This window comes from Microcaecilia unicolor, chromosome 5 (genome assembly GCF_901765095.1).
Source record: "Microcaecilia unicolor chromosome 5, aMicUni1.1, whole genome shotgun sequence".
NCBI lineage: Eukaryota > Metazoa > Chordata > Amphibia > Gymnophiona > Siphonopidae > Microcaecilia > Microcaecilia unicolor.
In genome coordinates this window covers 355,130,860-355,152,878 of record NC_044035.1, presented here as the reverse complement: position 1 = coordinate 355,152,878, position 22,019 = coordinate 355,130,860, and the positions used below count along the sequence as shown (strand labels likewise).

The window sequence follows — 22,019 nt, the reverse complement described above, 5'->3', positions numbered from 1 at the left end:
CCTTAATCTCTCTCTCTCCACTGCAACTGTCCCTGACACCTTCAAGCACGCCGTAGTCACACCTCTCCTCAAAAAACCATCACTTGACCCTACCTGCCCTTCCAACTATCGCCCCATCTCTCTCCTACCCTTCCTCTCCAAAATACTTGAGTGCGCCGTTCACAACCGCTGTCTTGATTTTCTCTCCTCTCATGCCATCCTCGACCCACTCCAGTCCGGTTTCCGCCCTCTCCACTCGACAGAAACAGCACTCTCTAAAGTCTGCAATGACCTGCTCCTGGCCAAATCCAGAGGCCACTACTCCATCCTCATCCTCCTTGATCTTTCTGCTGCTTTTGACACTGTCAATCACGATTTACTTCTCGCCACACTGGCCTCATTTGGGTTCCAGGGCTCTGTCCTCTCCTGGTTCTCCTATCTCTCCCACCGCACATTCAGGGTGCACTCTCATGGATCTTCCTCCACTCCCATCCCGCTATCTGTTGGAGTTCCCCAGGGATCTGTTCTTGGATCCCTTCTCTTCTCTATCTACACCTCTTCCCTAGGCTCACTGATCTCATCTCATGGCTTCCAGTATCATCTTTACGCTGATGACACCCAGCTCTATCTCTCCACACCAGACATCACCGCAGAGACCCAGGCCAAGGTATCAGCCTGCCTATCCGACATTGCTGCCTGGATGTCCAACCGCCACCTGAAGCTGAACATGTCCAAGACCGAGCTTCTTGTCTTTCCACCTAAGCCCACTTCTCCTCTTCCCCCACTCTCTATCTCAGTTGATGGCACCCTCATCCTCCCCGTCTCATCTGCCCGCAACCTCGGAGTCATCTTCGACTCCTCCCTCTCCTTCTCTGCGCATATCCAGCAGACTGCCAAAACCTGTCGCTTCTTCCTTTTCAACATCAACAAAATTCGCCCTTTCCTCACTGAGCACACCACCCGAACTCTTGTCCACGCTCTCATTACCTCTCGTCTCGACTACTGCAACTTGCTCCTCACTGGCCTCCCACTCAGCCATCTATCCCCCCTTCAATCCATTCTGAACTCTGCCGCACGTCTCATATTCCGCCAGAACCGATATACTCATATCACCCCTCTCCTCAAGTCGCTTCACTGGCTTCCGATCAGATACCACATCCAATTCAAGCTTCTCCTCCTTACTTACAAATGCACTCACTCTGCTGCTCCTCACTACCTCTCTACCCTCATCTCCCCCTACGTTCCTGCCCGTAACCTCCGCTCACATGACAAATTCCTCCTCTCAGTACCCTTCTCCACCATTGCCAACTCCAGGCTCCGCTCATTTTGCCTTGCCTCACCCTATGCCTGGAACAATCTGCCTGAATCCCTACACCAAGCCCCCTCCCTACCCATCTTCAAATCCTTGCTTAAAGCTCACCTCTTCAATGCTGCATTCGGAACCTAACCTTTCGAACATATAGGTTGCCCCAATCTGTCTGACCTATCAGATTAACTGTACATTTGTCTTTTAGATTGTAAGCTCTTCGAGCAGGGACTGTCTTTCCATGTTAAATTGTACAGCGCTGCGTAACCCTAGTAGCGTTTTAGAAATGTTAAGTAGTAGTAGTATGTCCTGTGCACGGTGCTGAGGCTGAGCGTCTTCTCAGCCTTCACTACGGGGATCTAGCTCGGTAATCTGGTCAGGCCAGATAGCGGTGAGAAGTTTGATTTTAGCTCCAGTTCAGAATTTTACTGGGATGAAGCCCTTAGCTTAAGCTGCCGTTCGGGATGCTGCCGTTACTTCCTGTGGAATTCTGCCTTGTTTTAAAATTTCTTAGGCAGCTTACAACTTCACATACATAATCAAATATAAAAAGCTTAAATTAAAACTCTACAAATCTATAAAAATGAAGCAAATTGAAACCTAATCATCAACCAAGTAAAATAGGTCACAGACAAGGACATACTCTTAACATATCTGTCACTGCATATGGGTCAATGACTGATCTCCGACAAACATGATGAATCATGTTACACGAACTGTGAATAGCATTAGTCAGATCTTGGGTGAAGAAGAAAGCCTTCAAGTTTTATAAATTAGTGTTAAACTTTATACACTACTAGTAAAAGAGGCCTGTTTCCAACAGAAAGGAAATGGGCGCTAGAAGGTTCCAGGGCCCCCTTCCCACTCTTCCTCCCCCCTCCCGACCCCTCCTTCTCCCCCCTTCCTCCCCCACCCCCTCTCGTCTCAGGACCCCCTCACCCTCCGCCCATCTCTCTCGTCTCAGGACCCCCTCGTCTTAGGATCCCCCTCTCCGATTTCCGCCGCCCTCCCTCCCTCTGTGGCCTCTGAGTTCAAGGAGGACGTGTGTGAGTGCCCCAGACCTTCGTACGTGGCAGCTGCTGTTTAAAAAGTTTTACCTCCTGCTCAGCCGGCAACACTCAAGTCCACCATGTACAGACGCCGCTTCAGACAGGCGGTGGTTCGCTATTCCTGTGGTCCCACCCTTCCGCAAACAGGAAATGAGGCGGGACCAGAGGAACAGGGAACCACAGCCTGTCTGAAGCGGCATCTGTACGTGGTGGACTTGCACTCAGAGGCCACAGAGACAGCGGGAGGGGGGTGACGTACCGGGGGGGGGGGGGCGGACTGCTGAGCTGGGAGGGGATGGAGATGGTGGTGCGAACTCGTAGCGCCCGTGCTCGAGTCGCATCGCGGTTTCCCAGGCAACACGGTGATGTCACCGGAAGGCTTCAGACATTACGAACCGGGCTTCAACTTCCTGGCAGTCAGCTTCAGAACGTTGGATGTGCAAATTATTATAGTAGATGATTTATGAAGCCATTGTAGGTTGTACAGAATCAGAAAAATGTGACCTGAATAGCAGGTTCCAGTTAATACTTGAGCTGCAGCAGTCCGGACTAGTGCTCTCAATAGCTTTTAGCTAAAAGACTGGAAATAGTATTCTTATCTCTTGCAGACGTGTAATTAAGCAAAGGAGATCTTAAATGAAGTGGCTGTTTTCAGAGTATGAATCTGAAATCTGTCGGTCATGGTACCAACTGTAAAGCTTGTGGGTGGACAAAGGAACATCTTGGATTGTGTGAAAATTCACAACAGAAGCCAAGCCCATAACTGGAAAATAATTCGTGTAATTCACCTTTAGCTTGGATTTGGAAAAGGCCAGTAATTAAATCTAAAATCATGAGCTTGGCATGCAGTGACACCTAGCGAAGCCCTAATGCAACCTGAAAGCAGAATGATTCATGGCTTACACTCAGCGTAACATGACAATTATCAGGAAATGCACAAAGGACCTCTTGTCATGGGGAACTGCATTATCATGCCTCTTTGTTGGTTTGCCAAGTTGGTATGCCCTTCCACCAATGCACAATGCCCCTCTGTCTTCACTTTTGGTTCAATGGATACACTGTAGGAGGCGTGGTCAGCCCTTCACAGAGGCACAAGCCCTGCATGCAGGGACACAGCAGCAAAACAGCCCAGTGCAGCTGATGGTTTGGCTCATGGTAGAGAGTGGAAATGTTAACTGTCCATCCAGAACCCCTTTGCTTTGGGTTCTGCAGGGAGTGTGAACCTCTCCCTCTCGTAGGGCTTGTAGGACTGGGAGGGAGGCAGTGTCTCCATGTAGAGGTTAGTTTTGCACATACCATGACAGTAACGAACCTCACTCTTAAGCCAGTGTATGTGGAGTTGGTTTCAGTCTTTCAAATTTACTGATGACGCTCACTGTAGTACTTGCTTTGTACCAAGGAGAGCTTCTTCCTGGAGTTTATAAGATGCGACGTGTATAGTTAACTGTCCGGGTGTGCTTGGAAATTACTTTTACTCAAGCCTGTGGCACTCAATATGATGATCTCTGATTGCATTGATTGGTATTTGAGGATCTTCTCGCTTTGCACATGAGTCACTGACATGGATATTACCAATATGGTTCTCGTGTGTTTTACAGCTTTTTATCTGTCTGAATGGGGGTATCGAAGGTGAGGAAGGCTTAAGGGAGTTTGGGACCCTCTCCTGTGGCTGTGGTACTTATGGAGTGTCGGAACCTCATGTGAATAAGATGGGTAAATCCGCCCCTTCTGGATACAGTAGTGGAGGGAGTGGTTGTTAAAAGCAGTGAGCTGTTGAACAGAGAATCCCAGGGTTCAAATCCCACTGCCTGTCTTTCTAATGTTGGGCAAGTCACTTAACCCTCCATTGGCTCAAATGTGAACTTAGGCCTTTCTCTGCCCCACAGGACTTACGATCTCTCATACCCACGTTTGAGCTACTGAGCAAGGGTCCCTCGGTGGCATATTGTCTTTCACCAGTTTCTTATCACACCCTCCCTTCTAAGACTAATTTTAAATATCTCTTTTTTTGTTTCAACAATTTTTATTGATTTCAAATCAATGTAATCCAACCATCAGCAATACAACAAATATGACAATATCCACATTGTCATAATACAGCTATAACAAGGCCTGCGAACTACAAACTTTTCACATTTATATACTCTCATGCCCTTGTCCTAACAGAATGTGCTAAATACACTGATTCCCCAACCCTTTCCATTAGTTAGAATAACGAAATCTCCCCCTCTCTTTTTTGATAGATTTTATTCTCATTGTGTCTTAGGCCTCCCCGTGTATCCTCCCCCTCACTATTAGAAAAAAATAGAACCATAACAAATTACAATAATTTAAACATAAAAGTGAAAATGGTGCTTGGAAACACAAACGTGATACCTCGTGACTCAGATCACCATCTGGTCATCACTAGTTTGATCATTACACCTCCCCCTCACCCCATTATAATTTTAACCAATATGAAAACCACTTAGATGATGTAATTTATAGGTACTGTATTAAATAAACTTGAAATATGAAGTTTTGTGAGTAGGTATAGAACTCTGGCCGTGGATATGCAGCTCTTCACCTCCCCCTCCTCCCATGGGGGTGGGAGCAGCTCCTGCTTAATGGCTGTTTCTTGTGAACCTGCCACGTTCTAGCACTTTATAAACTCTTGTTCTGTGAATCAGTGCTAAGGTCTCTTAATATACAGTACATTTTTACTGCCTGCCTGGTGGTGGTTGGTTCACGTCGGGCACAGAGGCCTTAACATGGTTTGATTCGTATTTATCAATCGAGGTTATGTGTTATGGAAGCCTCATGGAATTCCCTGCACGATGGGGTTCCCCAGGCCTTCACAAAGTCAGTCTGAAGGAGGTGCATTTGTGGTTATTAACTAGTAGTAAGTTAAAACAGAATTTTTGTGCATTTGGAAGCCTTCCTATTACTTCTGTGTCCATCTGTGATAGTGGAATAATCTGAGTTCTCTCTTATTTTCTGGCTAAGTAATTTGGGGTTTAGATGCTGAATTTCTGTTGCTGAAATCTCAAACTAAGAAAGTGGTTAGCACTTTATATATGTATATTTTTAATTAAGACATTTATAGCGTACGCGGCATTTACTGTTCTAGGATGATTTTCATTCGATAGGTACTGGTTCTGTGTCATTTAGATTTTGCAGTGTATGATACCTGGGTCTACCCGTGATTTCTGTTTACGATGGTGCGGGTCGTACAGAATTTGGCTGCTGGAACACACTCTCAATGTTCTTGGAAAAATGATGAGACACCTGTACTAAAGTCCTTGCAATGGCTGTCGATAGTTCAGAATGTGAAGTTTCAAGTTTTGTTCCGAAGATGTAGGAAATTCTTCTTTAGAATTAACTCCTTTTTTTCCAACACAGGACCTGAGACCACCATTATTTACTGCAGCTTCGTAAGACACTAAAGGCGTTTTTGGTGTATCTGATATTGAACCAATAACAATGCAGTCATTAGGATTATCTGACAATCTTCAAACATACAGTAGTATCACCAGTGTCTAAAACAAACTGCCCAACTTTTTCATCCACATTGTCTTTCCCTCCCCTCTGCCCCACCTATATCCCTCCCATCCTTAAAGCAAAAGAAAATATTGGGCCTTGACTGCTAAGACCAGCTGTCGCCAATTCCTCTCACCCTCCCTACCCAGTCCCCCCCCCCCCCCACCTTATTCCCACTTGAGCATCCTAAACTATCCCCCCCCCCACCCCTTAGCCTATGGTAAGTACTAGGCTGGTCTCAGCCCTTCTAAACCCTTTAGGCATCGGTCACTACACAGTCCCCCCCCCCCCTTATGTGAGGAATAATTCAGAATATTACTATGATTCTGTGGATAGAGGGATATCAATATAATCACCCCAAATAAGGCATTTTTATTGGATGAGACCTAATTTAATATAAAATTTTCAAATTCCGATATGATTTTATGTAAATATCTGTTTAATGTTAGTACATTTTTTTCAGTGATATTAATTATGTATGTTATTTTATACTGCATAAAATTGTTATTAATCAGTGCTGCGGTTAATAAGTTTGTTGTAAATAAATAAGTAACCAGACAATGATGTGGGAATGTGGATTGGCTGCATCCTGGGGGGGGGGGGGGGGGAGAGGAAGGGTTTATACCCATCTTCCTATATTTTTCATCAGGGAGAGGTGCAATGTGGGTCCCCTTCCTACTGGATATGGGAATGGGCTCCATACTCTGTTGACAGGCTCGAAGGGTGGGGGGGGGGGGGCGGAGAAGGTCTGCAGGTTCTCTGGCTGAGCATTAAACAACTCAGCACTTTCTGAGCATTTCCTTGGGGAGCTTTAAGAGAAGCTGCTGGGAGGAAGGCAGAATCAGCAGAAACTGTGTTCCAAACCTGTCCTCAACCCCTGCCAGACAAAACCCCATCCATCACTATGTCACCCCAGCAAACACAACAGCCTGCCAGTATGCAGCACAGTTGTAAGGCTGTGCTAATGGAACATGGCTGTCTGGTCCTTCTGGACAGGTGGGGATATCTATCTGTATTCAAAATCTAAACACCCCACTGGCATCAGCCTCTCCTCCCCTTCTGAAGAGATAAGGGGTATGTGTGTCAGCGGAAGGTGAGGGGTCCCCAGATCAGGATGTAGAGGGGGCTCTGGAAGAGAGGCAGGGGGGTCCCCAGGTCAGCATGAGGTGAGGGGGCCCTGGGAGGGAGGCAGGGGGTCAGCATGAGGTGAGGGGGCTCTGGGAGGGAGGCAGGGGGGTCAGCATGAGGTGAGGGAGCTCTGGGAGGGAGGCAGGGGGTCAGCATGAGGTGAGGTGAGGGGCCCTGGGAGGGAGGCGGGGGCCAACATGAGGTGAGGGGGGCTCTGGGAAGGGAGGGTCCCTCGGGTCAGCATGAGGTGAGGGGGCTCTGAGAGTGAGGCGAGGGCTCCCCAGGTCAGCATGAGGTGAGGGGGCTCTAGGAGGGAGGCAGGGGGCCAACATGCGGTGAGGGGGCTCAGGGAGGGAGACAGGGGCCAACATGAGGTGAGGAGGCAGGGGGTCAGCATGAGGTGAGGGGGCTCTGGGAGGGAGGCAGGGGGTCAGCATGAGGTGAGGGGCCCTGGGAGGGAGGCGAGGGCCAACATGAGGTGAGGGGACCTGGGAGGTAGGCGGGGGTCAGCATGAAGTGAGGGGGCTCTGGGAGGGAGGCGAGGGCTCCTCAGGTCAGGGTGTGCAGAAGGCTTCAGCATCCCAGCCCCCTCCCCCCATTGGACACTTTAGTGAGGAATGTTTCATGTTACTGCCCAGCTCTGTCACAGGTTCATTAGAGTACAGTGCATACTCACACCATAGGTAGGAATGTGAGAGTGTGAGAATGTCTCTGGGATGGTTCAGGGTTGGTTGCTGTGTGTGTGTGAGTCTGGCAGTGTGGGTGTGTTTCAGATGTGCATACATCTTAGTCATGTGTGTTCATTTCATTCTTCCCCCTTTGTGCACAGAAATTCAGAACAAAACAATGCTGACTGATCCCTCTTTCTGGAACTAATTTGAGCTAACGTCCCCTTCCTGAGGTTATATCCATGCACTGGCTTAGCCTGGCAAGCACATAGGATAGTCCCAGGGTACGGGTTCAAGGTGACTGAAGCCGTCCTTACCCTTTTTATTAATTTTTAAGAAAACGGTGGCCACTTTTGTTGGTCTAAGCCTGTGTGATCATTGCATCTTCCATCTGGAACGACTTTTCAGATCAGAAAGACAAATGTGATTACTGCTGTGATTTTTGACATGTTCCCTTTTAGATATTCTGCTATTTATTTGATAGGACACTGGAAACAGCTTTTCAAGAATGAATCTGTAGCACTGAGTTGGTTCCTGCGATGCCCCACTCACCCCCCTCCCCATTCCTGGCTTTTCTCACACAGATTATTCATTGGGCACAGATTCAACTTCTTGCTGATTTACCAAATTAAGCCAAGTGCCTTCTTTTAAACTCCACTGCCCTTCAGCCTTTAAACCTAATCCCAACCTTTCGCTGGTATTCCGCCCGTATAATCAGAGCACTGCACTCTGACCATATGGACCGAATAGCGCCTTAACCCTCTGCCAGCTCGGAGCTGGTGTTAGGGTTAAAGCTCTAGCCCTGCTAGGCAGCCCAGGCTGTCGCTGTCAGTCCTGGGGGTCCACTGGACCCCCAGACCCCCCAATAGCTGGACCTTCAGCCCCTGTGTTGCTGTCTGGGGGGAGTGTGGGGGCATAGGGGGGGGCACTAGGCCACCAGGGCCTTGCTTTTTGGGGAGGTCCCACGGACCTCCTGCTCCTGTGTTTGACAGGCTGGGCTTTTGACAGTCCAGACCCTGTCATACAAGTGTGGGAGGGCTGTGCCTGCATGCATGCCCAGGCTTAATCGTCCTGCACTTTCCCCCGATGATCAGCACGAATAACACTCCTAAATGTGCATGCTATTAGCGTTGATCATTGGGGAGTTAATTCCCCGCACTGTTCCGCCCTATTTTTAGGGTGCTGGTTTGGAACAGCGCAGGGAATTGATCATCAGGGCCCAAGAGGGGGGCCAGGACCAAAGTGTGTCCAGTGTGAACTCAGTACACAGCAAACATCACATTTATTACCTTCCTCACCTGTTATCCCAGAGCAAACAACCCGTCACCTTCTGGCTTTACAGTAGAATAAACATACTTAAGTCATGTTCTAGCACTGAGGATTAGATGCCTCATCACCAGCTACTGCTGCCTCCTCCCCATACCAAAAATCCATCTTATTTCAGACCCCCTCCCCCAATGGTCTCTGATATGTGTGTAATAATGGCTCATGTAGGACCTGCAGCAGGAAGATATGAGGCAGGTGGGTTAGGCTGGATCGGTTCTGCTTGAGCCTCTGTATACTTTCCAGGATATACCTGGAGCTCCAGTTGCTGGTAGGATTGCTTGAGACGCTGGCTGTTAATATTCGCAAATTAAGGGATATCGCCTAACAATTGAAGTGAGTTCTAATGGACTTTCCCTGCCTATAATGGCATTAATTGGCACCAATTTGCAGGTCACGGGTAACTGCATTTTTAGTGCTATTCAAAGCGATTAAACCGGCCGGAAATGGCTCCTGGCTGGTTACATCGCCTGTTTGGGGCTAACTGCTAATTTTATTTATTTATTTATTTGTTGCATTTGTATCCCACATTTTCCCACCTATTTGCAGGCTCAATGTGGCTTACATAGTACCGTGATGGCAATCGCCAATTCCGGTATGAGAAATACAGAGTGGTATTGCGTTAAGGTCCATGAGTGACAGAGTAAATTAGGTAGTCAAGGAGAAAGAGTTAAGTTTTGTCCAGTTCTGGTATAAGTTTCGTTCTGTTGCAGGGTTCAGGTGTTTAAGTTGGATTGTTTTGGTATGCCTTTTTGAACAAGTTGGTTTTTAATGATTTTCAGAAGTTTGTTAGGTCGTACATTGTTTTTATGACGTTTGGTAGTGCATTCCATAGTTGCGTGCTTATTTCTTGACCTGCACTTCCCCAACTGCAAAGGACTAAAATACAAGACGATGCATAATACCACCTTCTCCTACGTGAGCACGAAGTTATGGAACGCACTACCTAGAGACCTGAAGACAATCAACGAAACAACTGTCTTTCACAAATCCCTCAAGACGTATTTCTTCAACAAAGCTTACAATGAAAACCCAGAACTGTACTAATCCACCTCTGAAAACCCATCGTCTAAGAAAACCCATTGTTTAATATTCCTACTAAATTCCTTCCTTCTTCTCTCTACTTCTTCCCCTAATTAATCTCTGCACAACAATAATTGTACCTGACATCCAGGATTAACTGTGTATAACAAAACTATGTAAGCCACTTTGAGCCTGCAAATAGGTGGGATAAGGTGGAATACAAATGCAATAAATAATAATAATAATAATGTAAGAGAAGCTGGACGCATAGGTTGATTTATATTTTAGTCCTTTGCAGCTTGGGTAGTGGAGATTTAGGTATGTGCGTGCTGACCTTTTTGTGTTTCTGGTTGGTAAGTCTATGAGGTCTGCCATGTAGACTGGGGCCTCTCTGTGAATAATTTTATGAACCAGGGTGCAGATTTTGAACGCAATTCGTTCTTTGATTGGGAGCCAATGCAGTTTTTCTCGTAAGGGTTTGGCGCTTTCAAATCTCGTTTTTTCACATATGAGTCTGGCTGCGGTGTTTTGGGCAGTTTGGAGTTTCTTAATGATTTGTTCTTTGCATCTGGCATAGATTGCATTGCAGTAGTCTAGGTTACTTAGTACCATTGATTGTACCAGTCTTCGGAATATTTACCTCGGGAAGAAAGGTTTTACTCGTTTGAGTTTCCACATTGAGTGGAACATTTTTTGTTGTTGTAATTTTCACTTGGCTTTCTAGCGTGAGGTTTCGGTCGATTGTAACTCTGAGAATTTTCAGGCTGTCTGAAACAGGAAGGGTGTAATCTAGGGTGTTTATATTGGTGGGTTTATTCGTGTTGTATTGGGATGAGAGGATGAGACAATGTGTTTTTTCTGTGTTGAGTTTTAGTTGAAATGTATCCACCCATGAGTTCATGATTAGCAGGCTGAATTTGATCTCGTTTGTGATTTCTGTTAGATCGTGTTTGAACGGGATGTATATCGTGACATCATCTGCGTAGATGTAAGGGTTAAGGCCTTGGTTGGATAGGGATTTGGCTAGTGGGGTCATCATTAGGTTGAAAAGGGTCAGTGATAACGGTGATCCTTGGGGTACTCTGCATTCTGGTTTCCATGGTGATGATATATTCGAATTTGATATCACTTGGTATGTTCTTGTGGTTAGGAAACCCTTGATCCAACTAAGTACACTTCCACCGATCCTGAAGTATTCTAGGATGTTTAGTAGTAGTTTATGGTTTACCATGTCGAACGCATTAGACATGTCGAATTGTAGGAGAAGTACTCTATTGCCAGTTGCAATTTCTTGTTTGAATTTGGTTAGGAGAGTAATTAGTACTGTTTCGGTGCTGTGGTTGGATCGAAATCCTCGTGTAATATTGAGAGTGGCACTTAACTGGTTAGTGCCGCTGAAAATAACTGGTTAGCAGCAAACCGCAAACCAGCCACTTTGGGGGCCTTTCGGGAGCATAGTCGGCACTTGGTCAGTTACATGCTGATATTCAGCTCTTAACTGGGCAGGTTAAGCACACAAATAGACTACATAAGAGTCAGCCTTATCTTGATGTGGAACTTATGCTGAATATTGACTTCACCGACAATGCGTTAGCCGGCTGCATAAAACTGGATATTCAATGCTGAAGCCCGAACATGGCCCAGCATCGGATATCTGGATTTAACTATTGGCAGCGGTCAGCAAAATGCCAATCGCCACTGGCTGAATATTACCCCAAAGGGGGCACTAATGTGGGAGGGGCGTGGACAGGTCAGGGGCATGTTGGGCCTTGATGTGCTCGGTTGATGGAATACGTGTCAGTTACACACTCAACGTAGGCGTAGGTTTTGACAGGGCATAAACGCTACTGTTGTAATGGCTTCAGTGCCCAACTTTGCTGTGATAGGATACGTGCTTGGTGCTTAATTGTTTTTTGCAGCTAATGTTCTTGAATCTACCCCATAGTGCTACAGGCCTGGAATAACACTAGATGCTCTGATGTGTGTGTTCTCTCAGTAGGGGTTGGCTCGAGCAGTGTTTGCAGAAATTGGGAGCCACAGGAGGGGGCAGATTGTAGTCCACAGCCTTGTCTGAATCTGTTAGCGGGGGGGGGGGGGGGGGGGGCGATTATGCCAAAAACGCCGAGTTCCTAAACTTGTGCCCTTTGGGTCAAAAATTCAACTTTTTAGGAGCTTAAAATTTATCCTTATAGATTTGGGCCCAATTCTTTGTTTGTCTGGTTTTTTGATTACTGGTGAAGATTCAGCAACTCCAGCATTGGGGGCAAAGGTACAATACTGAAGCTGCTGAATCTTCACCTGGGGTATCACTTTTACTATCAGGTGCTACGAGCGAAAGTGCTGTGTAACTCAAGGGGGAGGGGAAAACATCTTTTAATTGGAGAGTTAAATACTGTTAACAATATTTGGGGATAATATATGGTTATAACCAAGACTGCATCATATTTAACTGCCTACCTGTGGTTGAAACATAGTAACGTAGTAGATGACGGCAGAAAAAGACCTGCACGGTCCATCCAGTCTGCCCAACAAGATAAACTCATATGTGCTACTTTTTGTGTATACCTGATCTTGATTTGTATCTGCCATTTTCAGGGCACAGACCGTAGAAGTCTCGCCCAGCGCTAGCCCCACCTCCCAACCACCAGCCCCGCCTCCCCCCCACTGGCTCTGCCACCCAATCTCCGCTGAGCTTCTGAGGATCCATTCCTAGAAACTTACCAGCTAGTGTTTAAGCATGAATGACCTTAACCTACACAGGGTGGCAGGTGCGGCTCTGGCTACCTTGTTGGTCAGACTGGATGGACTGTGGGGGGGTCTTTATCTGCCATCAGTTACTTTGCTACTGAGTGTCATTAATTTTCTTAGATCAGAGGTTCTCAATCCAGTCTTCGGGACACACCTAGTCAGTCAGGTTTTCAGGATAGCCAATCATGAATATGCATGAGACGTGTGCATGACTGCCTCTATTTGATATATAACAAAAGAGGGAACGAAGTACAAACTAAAGTCCAAACAAAAAAAACAGCACCACGGGCCTTTAAAAATGGAACACAGTTCTTTAATGAATGAGCCTTGACAAAAAGACCCGACACGGGCCGTGTTTCGGTGACTAGCACCTGCATCAGGGGTCACAGTGATGACGTGGAAATATATTCGAGTTATTCCCCAAGTTTTCCATGTCATCACTGTGACCCCTGACGCAGGTGCTAGTCACCGAAACACGGCCCGTGTCGGGTCTTTTTGTCAAGGCTTATTCATTAAAGAACTGTGTTCCATTTTTAAAGGCCCTTGGTGCTGGTTTTTTGTTTGCCTCTATTTCATAACAATCTCTTTCATGCATATTCATGGTGGATACTCTGAAAACCTGACTGGGCTAGGTGTGTCTAAAGAGTGGGTTGAGAACCCCTGATCTAAGTTTATGAACATGGTGCTCAACTCCTAACTTTTTTTCCGTGCCCTAAACCCACCCCTGTTGCCCACTTTTATTTTCCTAGATTTTGGAGTTTAGTGAAAGTGATTATAAAGTTAAGCACCCAGCACTAGTGAATTTTCAAAGGGGCCAGTTTAGGACATAACTCTCAATATTAGGGTGCCTAACTCCTTTGAATATTGGACCTATAGTTAATAAATGGGACTGGGGTCTGACTGACTAATGGTGTGTCTGTCTGTCTGTGCTTCTTTTTCAGGGTGTCTTTTCCGCTACAATGTCCTGTCCCTGGTGTATTTGCTGTACCTGCTGCTACTACCCTGGTTTCTGGGGCCCTGTGAACACAGCATGAAAGGTAAAGAAATGTTTTGATTGTTTTTCCAGTATTTAAAGGATCAGCACTAGTCACGTTCTTCAGGTTTTTCCTTGAGCAGAGTTTTGACTGCACTGAAAACTTACTTAGTCTTATTTCTTGGTCACCTTTTAGTTTTTCTGACACAATTCTGGAGGAGTAACTTAATGGTTAGAACAGCAGACTGAGAACCAGGGTTTAAATCCCACCTTGGCTTCTTGTGATCTTGGGCAAGTCACTTAACCCTCCATTTCCTTAGGTACAAATTTAGATTATAAGCTCTCCAGGGACAGGAAAACACTTGATGTACCTGGATGTAACTCACCTTGACCTACTACTGAAAATCCTGCTTCTTTTCATAGTACATAGATTCTATAGTACAGCTTTGCCCCATACTTTTAGGAATTGTGGTTGGGGTCCAGGTCTCCTACTGCCCATTCTATATTAATTACGCCTATCAATACATTACTAGGGAGGGAATGAGGATTTCTGATGACAAATCAGCCCAGTAGCACCTTCACTATGTAGAAGGAACTTTTGAAAATATTAACCACTCCTCTCCTTTTCAATAAAATAAAAAGCAGAATGGAAAAATAGAGGGAACATAGAACATGATGGCAGAAAAAGGCCTTATGGGCTTAGCTAGTCTGTCCATCCACACTAAGCTGTTCAGCCCTCGTGCTACCTCCATAACTCGGTGTGGTGAAACGTTTGGGAGCCCTGTCTGGTGCTGGGTTTTTCAGGGGCTGTAATTGCTTTTATTGGAGTGACATAAGAATTCTGCAGCATTGCTGAGAACTGGCAAACAGAGCGTTAACAGGAGCTCAGGCGCATTTCTCATGATCTGTGGCATGAGGTGTGCGCAGGTGCATAAGAGGCTGTAGGTGGGGTGACAGGTCTTTGATGAAAATTATTCCCGTTACCCATCCCGGGGAGCTGTATAGCAAATTATCCCGGAGGGTTTACAGTTTGGGGCAGACCTGAGCCAAAAGGATTAGGTGACTTGCTCAAGTTGCTAGAAGTTGTGTGTTTGTGGGGAAAAGCAGAATTTAAACACATTTTTTTTTTAATTATTTGCATGAAGTCTTTATTGAACATTAAAACAGAACAAGAAGCTCCTTTAACAAAAATAATGGTGCACTGTTTCATAATTTATACAGTCAAACAAAAATATATTAACCTCAGTAAACTTCAAGAATGCTTAAGGTTTTATATAACAATTTATCCCCCTCCCTTAAACACAAGTCTTTCTGGTTCATGGTCCCATATTTTGACACTAGGCCACCCCCCTTCTCCTAAGTGCTAAATGCATATGTAGTGTTTGCTCTGTCTTCCAGGTCACACGGGCCGTCTGCTGAAAGCTGTCCTGGGTACCAGCATAGTCTTCCTCATTGCACATGTCACCTTCCAGGTGTGCCTGCATACTGTGCCTGGCCTGGACCTGATGCTGGGCTACAACTGTGAGTTTTATTAAATCTCTGGGTCCAGCCCAAGTAGAAGAAATTCAGGGCTCTGTGCCAGCCTGCGTCGTTCCTGTTCCTAGATGCTGTGGTCTGTGTGGGTCTCCCAGTCTGTCTTTTGAGTCAGTGAGTCTGGCTGTCTCGCACTCTCTCAGTGAGTCTGTGTCTCTCGCTTTGTATGTATCTGTGCCTCATATTTGCAGTGTATCCATGAGCCAAGTGGTTTTCAAGATCTGAGGCACACAGGTTTTTTTTTTTTTTGCAGACAGACTGTGCCAAACAGATCCCATTGATTTTTTTTTTTCAACTGGGTAACCTGAGAATTAGATTAAGGGCATGCGCTGGATGTGGTTTACTTGGAGTTCAGCAAAGCATCGTAGGAGATTCATGACTAAATGGAGTGGCCTGGGGGAGGGTCCCAGGAAAGTGAACTGGATTAGAGAAAGTGGCTCGTGATAAATGGAGCTCACCTGGAGTGTTTCAGTCCTCAGTCCTGGGACCGGTTCTATTCAATCTCTTCACCAGCGATATTGTGGAAGGGTTGGAAGGAACAGGTTGCCTTTCTTTCAAGAGACATGAAGATCTGCGACAGCATGAAAAGATAGAATGAGACATTATCTAAAAAACTGGAAGACCGATTAAATGCTTCACAGTTAAGCTGCAGTGCCAGGTTGTGCAGAGTGATGCATTTGGATGCAGAAATCCAAAGGAGGCCTATGCGATAGTGGGGAGAGGCTAATGAGCACAGAGCAGGAGAGGGACCTTGTGGTGAGAGTGTCAGGGCTCTCAAGGTAGTGAAAAAATAATAAGAGGATCAAAGCAGGGGCATCAGAACAATTTTGGACACCCTGGACATCCGCTGCTCTTCCCGCCCATGCTACCACTGCACCCTCTTCCCCAGGCCATGGCGGCAGCAGCAAAACAAACTCCTGAATGCCGTATGTGGCCCATGCCTTCGGTCTCTGCACTTGGGCTGTGGTTGCGTTCTGCGCCATCTGAAACAAGAAGTATGAGTCAGAGGAGGCAGGGTACGGCCTTAGCATGAGAAAACAGCTCAAGAGGCTTCATGTCTGGTGTTAAAAGACTTGTTTTAATGCTGCCATAGGTCTGGAAGGTTAGGTCTCTGGCTGCAGCAGCAGGATGTAGGATAGAGAGGGAGGTTTTAGGGGAAATGTTGGACTAGGGGAGGGAGGGGAGCGGAGAGGGGGGGGGGAATACACTGGAGGGAAGGAAGCGGGGGGGGGGGGGCTAAAGCTGAACCAGAGGGAAGGAGAAGTGGGCTGATGATATGGGCGTGAGAAAGAAAAGGGGGACAGTACATGGAGGGGAGAAGCAAGGATGTGTGCAGGGGGAGGTTAGAGAGATTGGTGGTGGGGTAAAGAGGAAAGTTAAGGTAAACTACAATTGGGTGGCAGAGCAGGTGGGGGGAAGAGGGGTTGGTGGTTGGGAGGCGAGGATAGGGGAGGGCAGACTTTTATACGGTCTGTGCCGGAGCCGGTGATGGAAGGCGGGACAGGTGGTTGGGAGGCAGGAAAAACTGCTGGGCAGACTTATACGGTCTGTGCCCTGAGAAAGACAGGTACAAATCAAGGTAAGGTATACACATGAGTTTATCTTGGGCAGACTGGATGGACCGTGCAGGTCTTTTTCTGCCATCATCTACTATGTTACTATGTAACTAATTTTCAGAGACTTAGGCAAGTGGATGCTGAGGAAATGGGAAAAATGTAAAGGACTTTGAAGAAGGTGAGAGACAAAGGAAGAGGACAGGGTGGAGTAAGAGGAACGGAGCCTATAAAGGGGTTAAGATGTAAGAAAGGACCTATAGGTGGAGATGAGAAGAGGCACGGAGTTGGGACTGGTGAGGGAATGAGAAGTAGAGGTAGATAGGGCTGGAGAAGGGATGAGTTTAGAGAGTGGAAATAGGGACTAGAGAGTGGGCGAAAGACAGGGAACAGTAGGCTGAGGAAGGAATGAGACAGGTGGGAATGGGAGGATTAGTTCAGGAAGTGGAAAGCTGATGAGTACTGTAGATAAAAAGTGAAAATATGGAGACTAAGGGCTGGGAGGAGAGAAGGAGGAATAAACTAGTGTAGGAAGGTAAAAAGGAAGATGAGAGAAATGGAGAAAAACCTGATGAATCAGAAGGATCAACAGAAATGTAGGGAAGGAAGGGAAGAAGACAGGGAGCATGAAAACAGAAAATGGGAATGAGATCCTGGAACAGGATTAAAGAGAAAACTAACAAGAGGAAAAGAGGAGACTAGGACCAACCCAACTGGAAAAATAAATGATCAGATAAATGTACAGAAAATGTTATGTCAACTTTGAAAATGTTTGTTCATTACGGGAGGAAATACGTTTCTGCTTCTCTTTTCTTCCTGTTCCACCTCTCACAGAGTCATCTTTGGGGGGTTTCTATTTCATTTTGTGTCTGTATATGTTTTTTTTACTAGGTGGTGATCTATGTTTCCCCTGTTTAATTGAGTTGAGGAATTCTGTTAACATGTAGGTTCTGTGTAGGAATCGGTACCAGTTCAGCTTGTTCTTTTCCTAACCAGAGGTGTACTGGGGTTCTAGAATATTTGCAGTGCTGAGTTTTCATAGGTAGGGTTGGAGCAATTTCTGTTGTTAGAATTGGTGCTGGTATGGTATGTTAATCTTGAGTGGCTTTTCAAGGTTTTGGGTTTGTGGTGCTGTCACTGATGTGACACCAGAATTTGGATAGAATCTTTTTTTTGTATGTTGAGTTGTAAAGTGAAAAATCCTACTCCTACTCCTTACCCATTTTAGAGGGGAAGATTATTGGTTAATCTGGGAATGTGAAAATAATGGAATCTATAGAACTCAATACCAACACTATAAAGTTAGTTCTACAATTATTTAACTTAGTATTCGAAGGTAAGTCTGTGTATTTCAATGAAGAAAGAGTGGGGGAAAAAAGACTTCAGTACTATCAGAGGCCCCTCAGTTTGAAAGATGCACCTTCATAAGTAAAGAGGACTCCTTTAAATCATGTCTACAAAAAAACCCTCCACTTTCAAATCAATATTCATGAAACAAAAACACAACCACCTTTCAAGAATACCAAAGGGACGAGACTCAATTTAATAGTGATTATTTTGAAAAATTGTTACTTATCTTGGATGGCAGAAGTATTCTTTATCCTGTGCCTTTATTTGTAATAATGATCCACAGATATCCCGACAGGGAAGCCCTGTTTCGCCTTTACCAGGCTGCTTCAGGGGATAAAATTCCTTCAATCTATCAACATCCAAGATTGCGTATATTCTCCACCCAACTAGTCTCTTGTGGCACTTCACAAAATGGCGATTAGCTTCTTGCAGACGTCAAGGATTTATATCTTGCTTACGACGTTCTATTTTTAGACGTCAGTACGTGCCAATTATGTAAATCATTATAGAAAGGCTTTCCAGTCAATGGAAACATTCAACCCTTTTGGTATCACCGTTTGTAGTGTAAATATCCACCTCTGTTCCTTTTGTCTGAGTAAACGTCGTTTGTCCCCTCTTCGTTCTGTAACCCTAATCTGCTCCAAAACAATACAATGTAAATCAGAAAAGGTATGTTGTTTCTCCAAAAAAATGAGACACCAAAGGTTCATAAGTTTTCTGTGCCTGTATACAGTGCCTAGAGTGGAGGAGTGGCCTAGTGGTTAGCGCACCGGTCTTGTAATCCAGAGGTGGCCAGTTCAAATCCCACTGCTGCTCCTTGTGATCTTGGGCAAGTCACTTAACCCTCCATTGCCTCAGGTACAAATTTAGATTGTCAGTCCTCCTGGGACAGAGAAACATCCAGTGTACCTGAATTTAATTCACCTTGAGCTACTACTGAAAAAGGTGTGAGCAAAATCTAAATAAAAAAAAAAATATGTTCTGTGAGGCGAGTCTTTAAAGGATGAGACGTTTGTCCCATAAAAGGTATGTCACAGGGAGGGGGAGGAAAGAGGACTGTTGATAATTCAGTTCATGTTATTCCAATGTTGATAGCATTATTATAGGAAATGTTGTACAATTGGACTAAGTGTTGTACTATTTTGGAGTTTACTCAATAAAAATGTTTTAAACTAAAAAAAAAAAGGCCAGGCCAGAGCTAGACTGAGGAGGCCCAGAGGGAATCAGTGGTGTCTACTACTGATGTTCCACCCTGAAGCTGAGAAAATGTAACCACTACATTCAGACTGGTAGCGCTATAGAAATGATTTATAGTAGTAGTAGTAGTAGTAGTAGTAGTAAGTAGGCCAAGTTCAGCTTAAAGCCTTGAAGCATTTGTGTTTTATCCTGGCCATCTGTAGGCTAGCCTTGTGTACCTGTTAGAGACTGTGCTGGTATCTCTAGATCCAGAGACCAGTAAGAACTGTTGCTGAGAGAAAGATACTCATGTATGCTGTGGCCCTGGAGGAGCAGGTCACCCGAGGATACTGTTATATTTACAGAACTAGTTTTGAGTATTGATTCTTCCTTTCCTGTGAAGTGAACAGAAGCCCTTACCTGTCACCTTTAATAAATATTTGTTTTCACTGTAAAAAAAAAAAAAAAGGTATGTCACATTTTCAGATATACAAGTTGTACTAGCTGTGAGAGGATATGTTTTGCCTGTATGAACATCCACAAAGTCACTTGAATCCCACATTACAGAGAACAGTGAACAACAACCACAGGCTTTATGGTGGCCCTGTCTATCAATGGGAAGAGCTTCACGATTCCAAGTTTCTGCAGTACATAATATGTCTTTTAAATTGTTGTTGCGTTGAAACACAAACAAGATTCTTAAATTCTGGAAACAAGGGTGAACGTTTAACATTGGAATATGTTTTTTTTAATCATCTTTATCATTGTGTTTGTTCCCTGATCGATCCGTGGATGTAATAACCACTCTCTGTGATTATTTAAGGCTCTCTTTTTGGCCTTATTCACCGAAATGTTTTGGATTTCCCCTGCTCGTCAGTTTCTCTTGTAAATTCTTAGCTTGATGTTGATAGCTAGAGACAGAGGAGCCAATTTTACGATACCTTAAAAATTGCGCAAAAGGTATATTAGATCTGCAATGACAGGGATTCATGTGAAATTGCAATGTAGTATTTCTATCTGTGGGTTTAACAAACACTGAGGTTTCCAATTTACCCTGATTAACAGTAACCCACACGTCCAGAAATGAGGTGCTCCAAATAACTGTGATTTACATCAAATTTAATCATGTAGTGGCAGCTAGTCAAATAATCCACAAATTGTGCCAATGGTTGTGATGTGCCCCTGGGAATGTCTGGATGCTCAGGTTCCCCATGGAAAAGGGCTGGACGGAGGTATAGAGGGGGACATTAAAAACAATATGATTTACATAAAGATGTATTTAAAGAATGACTTAAGTGTAAATGTAAACTCAGTGTGGGTGCTAGGGGGCAGAATTAAGAATAACTTAGGCCTCCCTATCCCCCCCCCCCTTGCCCAACCAAAAAGGCATTTTGCTACCCCTGGGCCAAAGTCATAGTGATGCTGGGCTGCATAGAGAGCAGAAAATGAGGTCATTGAAACACAGAAACATGACGGCAGATAAAGCCCATATGACCCATCCGGTCTGCCCATCCTCTGTAACCCATAATTCTTCCTGTTCCTAAGCGATCCCACATGCTCATCCCATGCCTTTTTAAATTCTGGAACAGTCCAGGCCATTCCACGCCTCCACCACCCTTTCTGTGAAATAATACTTCCTTAGGTTACTCCTAAGCCTATTCCCTCTTAACTTTGTCATGTGCCCCCTCATTCCAGAGCTCTCCTTCATTTGGAAAAGGCTCTCTTCCTGTACATAAATGCCCTTGCGATATTTAAACGTTTCTATCATGTCTCCTCTCTCCCTCCTCTCTTCCAGCGTATACATGTTGAGGTTCATAAGCCTGTCCCTATAATTTTTGCATTCAAGACCGCTTACTAATTTCGTAGCCGCCCTCTGGATCGACTCCATCCTGTTTATATCTTTCCATAGGTGCGATCTATAGAACTGCACGCAGTACTCCAAATGGGGCCTTACCAGAGACTTATACAATGGCACTATTGGTTTGGAATACCGCATTCAGTTTTGGAGGCTTTATCTCAGTAAAGATATAAAGAGGCTTGAGACAATCCAGAGCAGAGTCTGTGCCAGAAGACACTTTATGCCTAACTATTTATTTGGATTTTGCTCACACCTTTTTCAGTAGTAGCTGAAGGTGAGTTACATTCAGGTACACTGGATATTTCTCTGTCCCAGGAGGGCTCCCAATCTAAGTTTGTACCTCAGGCAATGGGGGATTAAGTGACTTGCCCAAGATCACAAGGAGCAGCAGTGGGATTTAACTGGCCACCTCTGGATGTTAAGACTGGTGCTCTAACCACTCCATAACTACGTCTATTCTAGAGGAGAAGAGGGACAGGGAAAGAAGTTGCAGACATTTAAATATATGAGAGGTATTAATGCACAAGAAATGAACCCTTTCTAAAAAAAAAAAAAAAAAAAAAATGTGAGTTTCATATCTTGTCCGCTAGTTCTATATATTTTCATGGAAAGGGTGACAGATATCTGGAATTCCCTGCCAGTGGAGGGGACAGAGACAAAAATTATGATGGAATGCAAAATGGCACGGGATAAACACAGATGATCCCTTAAAGGTAAACGAGCACTGGGGCACTTGAGCTCAACACGGCAGTGAAATTTAGTTTTGTCCTCCTAAGAAAGCCAGGGCATAACATGCACAGAGTGAAGGCATGGGTGAGCTTTACCCCGCAGAC

The 22,019-nt window shown here is 45.2% G+C and overlaps 1 protein-coding gene across 1 annotated transcript in view; it reads left to right on the top strand.

The window, feature by feature from the left end:
• Positions 1–22,019, top strand: part of PIEZO1 (piezo type mechanosensitive ion channel component 1) — a gene marked incomplete in the record, with an annotated part of 321,245 nt that overhangs the window by 97,603 nt on the left and 201,623 nt on the right. Inside the window, 2 exon segments of the mRNA XM_030204591.1 lie at positions 13,685–13,780; positions 15,115–15,237. Coding sequence (XP_030060451.1) covers positions 13,685–13,780; positions 15,115–15,237 — 219 coding nt within the window.